Source organism: Lemur catta, chromosome 2 (assembly GCF_020740605.2).
Source record: "Lemur catta isolate mLemCat1 chromosome 2, mLemCat1.pri, whole genome shotgun sequence".
Taxonomy (NCBI): Eukaryota; Metazoa; Chordata; class Mammalia; order Primates; family Lemuridae; genus Lemur; species Lemur catta.
Window position 1 is genome coordinate 34,511,041 of NC_059129.1, and position 6,626 is coordinate 34,517,666.

Below are 6,626 nucleotides of genomic sequence, written 5' to 3' on the forward strand. Positions count from 1 at the left end.
TATCCCTCTTTCTTTTTTCTACCACTCCCTTGCCCCGGCACTTTCTCTTTAGTCCCTGCCTGCCTGGCCCCTTGTTCAGCCTATGTTAGTACTGCCTGACAGTTACTTAGAGCTGCTAACCCCTGCTGTAAGGAATTAAGTCTCCAAGATCATACCTGAGAAGGAGGCTGAAGTAAAATGGACCAACTGCCTCTACAACTCAGGACAGACAATGGAAGAAGAGCCAGCAAGTCCAGCAAAACCAGTATTGGTCTTTATTGAGATGTCAAGGCAGAGTAACACCGAAGGAGCACAGCCTGGGGACATGAAGAACACGGAGCCAGAATTTAAGAGTCTTTCAGAGATGAAGACCTGGGTCTCTGGGCTAGAAGGAAGGCAGTGGGTGATTTAGGTGCTCATGGGACTTCAGGAAGGCCCTATATTTGGCCAGGAAAGTGTTGGCCAGAGTGTTCAGCTCTTGCTGAAGTTGCTGCAGAGCCCTGTCTTGCTCTTCCTGCTCCCCTGTCACCTGCCGCCTGTAATAGTTGATGTAGAAGTTCATCCAGTCGTCCACCACCGTCACCATGGCTTCTTCAGAGACAAGAGGATCGTTAAAGACCTGGGGGATCAGCACGGGGTGAGTTGGCAAGGGAGAATGTGGTCAGCAACATGATTCCGGAATACCCAGAATAGTCCCACAAACTCTCACATCCTCTTTCGTCGGATTTGTATTCCCTGTTTCTAATGGTTTCCGTCAACTCCACCATTACCTCTCAGCTCCAAATTATCCTTTCTTCTCTGCCCTCATCCCCCACAACCTCCCCACACTCCCAGTCTCCAGGCCTATCCTTTGAAACAGAATGCCTGGACTTACCTGTTGTTTCAGCAGAACATTAAATTCCTTCATTCCCGTGGAAATGAGATTCTTATTGGTCTGAAGAAAGGCCATCTGCCTGGTTAGAGAAAGAGAATTTAAGTATCCATTTCACTCAACCCTGGGTATTTCCCCCAATCCTCTCATTCCCCTTAAAAATCCCTTATGCCTTGCAGGGCTGCCTCCTTTCCAAAACCTTTCAAATTTTTCTCTGCTCTGAGGTCACATTTCCCCCAGATTGGGCTCACTTGCAGGTCCAGCAATGCTGCGTATGTCTCACCCACACTCTTAAGGCTATGGATGTCCCTCTGTGCCCAGCTAGATGTAGGCAAGGAGTCAAGTATCAGCCTAAGAGGGAAACACCCTGTGTCTAGGTCCTGAGGGAGAGTGATAGGCCAACCTGGGGAGGAGAAGGAGGGAGGGGTTTCCCTGAAGTTAGAAAGATAGCAAGGCCGAGAAAAACAGATAATTGAGGAAACCCAGAAAACACAAGAGCCAACCCAGGGATATAATTGCCCTTTGCCCCACATCCCAGTATCCAGGCTCCAAGTGCTAAGAAAACTCACATTTACTGAGTCCCTGTTACATAACAGGCAATTTTATGTAATCACAATAATGTGATGGTAATTATTCTCCCAATTCATAGATGATATATAGATAGCAGCTTGCATTACATTTATTCATTTGTGCCAGGCACTGTTTCAAGCATGTATTAAATATTTATCCTTATAAAAATTATTTTTTAGACACATTTTGCAAATGAACCATCTGTAAGAGGTAAGGACTGAACTGTACCAGGCTGTGCTCCACAAGAATGGAGGTGCATTTGTCTTGTTCGCTACCATATCATAAGGTACTCAATAAAGCAGAAATACTCTTTTTCTTCTTTTTAAATACTTTTCCTGGTGCTTTTCATTTGCAGTAGATGTTTTTCAGATTTCAAACTTACTACATACTAATTGAAATAATTTTAAAAATGCACAAAAAAATTGATCATTTTTGCCCCCTCCCAGAAGTAATTAGCATTAAAGACACATGTATTTCCTGTCACATTTTTTCCATTCAAAACTCAGCATTCAAAGTCATAGGCATTCAAACCTATACATCCATAGAGGTTTGTTAATTTGCTTTATTGGTTATAGCATTTTCTTTATTAACATACAGCAAAATTGATTTCCTTTTGGTGTAAAATTTATTAATTTTAACACATTTATAGACTTATGTAACTACGACGATGTGAACTAAAATAAAATCTTAAGGCTCCACACTCCACTGGTTGACCGAATGGACCCCCTGCTGGCCAAGGGGATACCCTAAAACTGAATTGCTGGCCCTGAGGAGGTAGGTCAGACATGCCTCATCATGCCCCTCTCCCTTCTTGTAGATATCCTTTATAACGCATTAACAGGTCTGAGGCTGTACAAGACAAACCTGCAGGTCCTCAATTTACACAACAGATATATGGCCAGGAGCTTGTCTCTGATTAACAGACTTCCATATCTTAACTTAAAAAATTCCAAGCCTTTAGACAAAACTTCATTTCTTTAACTAATTGCACGTTAAAGAGTCTTTAAACTTACCTAATAACCTGTAAGCCCCCGCTTTGAGATGTCCCACCTTTTCAGGCCAAACCAATGTGTGCCTTCCATGTATTGACTTATGACTTTACCTGTAATCCCTGTCTCCCTGAAATGTGTAAAACCAAACTGCAACCCAGCCACAGCGAGTCCACTTGCTCAAGGGTTCTTGGGTGTGGCTCCAGGCCATGGTCCTCAAATTTGGCTCTTTAAATATTTTTAAATATTTAAACCTCTTTAAATTATTTTACAGAGTTTGGCTTCTTTTCTGTTGACAACCACAATCAGAATACAGAACATTTCCATCACCCCCCAAAATTCCTTCATGCTACCCTTTTGCAGCTACCTCCACCCACACCCCTAAATTCTGGGAACCACTAATTTGTTCTTCTTCACTACAGTTCAGTCTTTTTGAGGATGTCACATAAATGGAATCATATAGTATATAACCTTTGAGACTGACTTCTTTCAGTCAACATAATGTGCTTGAGATTCGTCCAAGTTGTTGCAAATATCAAGAAGTTGTTCCTTTTTCATTGCTGAGTGTGTATTACATGAATGCACCACAGTTTGTTTATTCATTCAGCCACTGTAGGACATCTGGATTGTCTGTAGTTTGGGGCAAATATAAATAGAGCTACTAAAAATATTTGTGTATAAGTTTCTATGTGAACATGTTTTCATTTATATAGGGTAGAAAATATTTGTTACCATGAGAGGAAATCATTGCAATATAACCTGACAAAGGACGTATGTACAGAATTTGTAACAAACTCTTACAGTTCAACAATAAAACAACCCAATTTCTTAAATTGCCAAAAGACTAGAACAGATACTTCACAAAGAAGATATACAAATAACCAACAAGATGTTCAACATCACTAGGCATTACAGAAATGCAAATTAAAGCCACAATATGATACCACTACATGTCCATTACAAGGACTAAAATTAAAAAGACTGGTTAAGTGTTGGTAAGGATGTGGAACAATCAGCATTCTCATATGCTGCTGGTGGGAGTATAAAATGGTATAACGACTTTGAAAAACAGTTTGGCAGTTTCTTATAAAGTTCAATATATACTTACTATATGACCTAGTAATTTCACTCCTAGGTACTTTACCCATAAAAAAACAAATGTGCATGTCTACAGAAATACTTACATGCAAACACAAATGTACATAGTAACTTTATTTTTAATAGCAAAACTTGAAACTGTTACCAAAAGCTCAGCTCTTGTCCTTTTTTTTTTTTTTTGGAGACAAAATCTCACTCTATTGCCCAGGCTAGAGTGAGTGCTGTGGCGTCAGCCTAGCTCACAGCAACCTCAAACTCCTGGGCTTAAGCGATCCTACTGCCTCAGCCTCCTGAGTAGCTGGGACTACAGGCATGTGCCACCATGCCCAGCTAATTTTTTCTATATATATATTTTTTAGTTGGCCAGATAATTTCTTTCTATTTTTAGTAGAGACGGGGTCTTGCTCTTGCTCAGGCTGGTCTCGAACTCCTGACCTCAAGCGATCCACCTGCCTCAGTCTCCCAGAGTGCTAGGATTACAGGCGTGAGCCACTGCGCCCGGCTGGCTCTTGTCCTTGAGGCCGCATCAGAAGAATGAGAACAAGTGATCTGAGGAGAAGGAAAGACAAGTTTATTGATTTGCCAGCAAATGAGGAGGATGGAGACTTCTGTCTATAATGCCATTGTCCTAATAATAAGCAGAAATACAGAGCTTTTAAAGGGAGGCCATTCAGCTTCAGGCAATTGCTGTTCATCTACAGTTGATGCCCCTGATCCTTTAGTCTCCAGAAACTGCTGGGAACTCTACCACCTGGACCTCCACCATCCCCTGCCATGCAAAGAACAGAAGACACTCCCATGTCCCACCCAACTGCTGGCCTGAGGCAGGGATGCAGACTCCAGTTCCTGAAAAGAGTGGGGGAAGCTTCAAAGAGAAAGAAAACATTTTTGATGGTTTGTTTTTCTTTCAGTACATTCCGTCTGTTATATACTCCCCATTCTCTATTTTACATTTCCTTATCTATGGGAGGAGAGGTGACTACTCTGTTACAAAACAATCCAAATGTCCAAAAACCAGTGAATAGATATACAAATGGTAATACATTCACACCTTGGAATGCTACTAGCAATAAAAAGAAACAGACTAATGGTACTCATGATAATATGGATGGATCTCAGAAACAGTATGCTGAGCAAAAGAAGCCAGACCTAAAGACTACATACAGTATAATTCCATTTCTGTGAAATTCTAGACTAGATAAAACTAATCTACAGTGAGAGAAAGAAGATGAGTGGTTACCTGGGATCAGAATACAAGTGTGCCAATTAAAATTCAAAGGTGTCCAAAAGAACTTTTTTCAATACTGCACATATGTATCTTGATTATACTAAATATTTTCACTGTTAGAAAGAATGTAAATTGGTAAAGCTTTTTAGAAGGATAATTTAACAGTACTTCTGCAAATTAAGATACATGTGCCCTTCAAAACAATGATTCTTCACTGGTCTCTATTTTAAAGAAATATTCCTATTCTATGCACAGAAAAGCCTGTACAAGGAATTTACCATACCAGTTTGTAATAATGAAAAGGTAGAAACAACATAAAGTTCCATCAATATGGAGAATCTTTCATGAAACTATAGTATGACATGCAGCTGTTAAAATAAATGAGGTGTATACAATATGTGCTGGTATGAAAGATCTCTATGACAATGTTAAACGAACTACAGATAGAGCAGGCTACCCCAGCCTGGGAGTATGGGAGAGGGAAGTCAGTGCAAAACTGTATATTTGTGTGTGTGTGTGTGTGTGTGTGTGTGTGTGTGTGTGTGTGTGACCATAGACTATGTTTACTTCTGGGGATGGAGTGATATTGGTTGGAAAAAACAAAGTGGGATAATTGTTAAGCGAGAATTTGATCTTATCTATCTATACTGTTTGAATTAATTTACAGCAAGAATGTATCCCTCTATTATTATAAAAGTACAAAATTCTTAAAAGGAGTACAAAGCAAAAAAGAAAGAAGAAGGTATAGTTCTAAAATCATTAACCTCAAATTTGAATCCTACCTCAGTGCCTAGTAGATTAATAGCAGCTTGCTAAATATATGTTGAATGAATAAATGAATGATGATTTTGCCTCATTTCAGCTCTGGGACCTTGGTCACTATACATACATAAGCTTCACTTTTCTTGTCTGTAAAGGAAGAATAAAATAATACCTACCTTACAAAGGCTATTGAGAAAATAAATTCATTCTTTCCACAAATAGGTATTTGGCACCTACCTTGTGCCAGGCACTGGTACAAGGCATTGGAAATATAACAGTGCCAAAGACAAAGTTCCTGCCCTGGAGCTTCCCTTCTAGTAGGGGAAATGAGAGGATGAATGGTAAGGGGTGAAGTCTGAGAAATAGGGCAGGGCCTGATCTACAGAACTTTGTGGGCCCTGACAAGACATTTGGGTTTTATTTTCAAATGTGAAGAAAGGCCACTGGAGGGAGGAGAATATTGCAATCTACTTCCATAAAAGTAATGGAAAGCTGCTGAAAGGTTTTAAGCAGGGGAGTTTGAAGCCTTGTGGAGAGTGACTATAGGAGGCAGGAGTGGAAGTGGGAAATCAATGAGGGGAAAGTATTACAAAGGAGATGAGAGCTTGGAGTATTCTCCAGTTGATCCTTGAACAATGTAGGTTTCAACTGCATGGATCCACTTATACATGATTTTTTTTCAACCCAACACAAATGGAAAAATACAGTAATGGCTGGGCACAGTGGCTCCCACCTATAATCACAGCTACACCAGAGGCTGAGGCAGGAGGATCACTTGAGCCACAAGTTCGAGGCTGCAGTGAGCTATGATCAGGCCGCTGTACTCCAGCCTGGGTGACAGAGTGAGATCGTGTCTCTGAAAAAAAAAGAAAGAAAGAAAGAAAAAGAAAAAAAGAAATGATACCAAGATATTTTTTATTAAATTAGATAATAAAAATGTTTTAAAAGAAAACACAGTAGTGGAGGAATGTGAAACTTGCATATATGCAGGGCTGACTATAGGACTTGAGTATGTGGGATTTTCGTATATGCTGGGATCCTGTAACCAATCCCCAGAGTATAACAAGGGACGGCTGTACTGTTATGCCTGGATTTAGGCGCAGGCTACCAAGAGGCCTCATGAGGTAGA

At 40.3% G+C, this 6,626-nt stretch overlaps 1 protein-coding gene across 5 annotated transcripts; it reads right to left on the reverse strand.

Moving 5' to 3' along the window:
• Positions 1-231: 231 nt before the first annotated feature.
• LOC123632675 (alpha hemoglobin stabilizing protein) lies at positions 232-1,211 on the reverse strand. Of its 5 annotated transcripts, none has more exons than XM_045543221.1 (3): positions 1,102-1,211; positions 854-932; positions 232-598 (listed from the first exon to the last, which is right to left on the reverse strand). In XM_045543221.1, exons 2-3 carry the CDS (start codon positions 926-928, stop codon positions 365-367), a joined length of 309 nt encoding a protein of 102 aa, XP_045399177.1. In that variant the 5' UTR covers positions 929-932; positions 1,102-1,211; the 3' UTR covers positions 232-364. The 5 variants fall into 5 exon arrangements, with proteins under 5 accessions (XP_045399177.1, XP_045399178.1, XP_045399179.1 ...); XM_045543222.1 differs by having other exon boundaries at positions 854-928; positions 1,050-1,206; XM_045543223.1 differs by having other exon boundaries at positions 1,134-1,205.
• Between the last annotated feature and the right edge of the window lie 5,415 nt (positions 1,212-6,626).

Coding starts and splice junctions, on each gene's coding strand:
- LOC123632675 (XM_045543221.1), bottom strand. CDS start 928: ATGGCCTTTCTTCAGACCAATAAGAATCTCATTTCCACGGGAATGAAG. Junction 599..853: donor ATGTTCTGCTGAAACAACAG/GTAAGTCCAGGC, acceptor CTGATCCCCCAG/GTCTTTAACGATCCTCTTGT.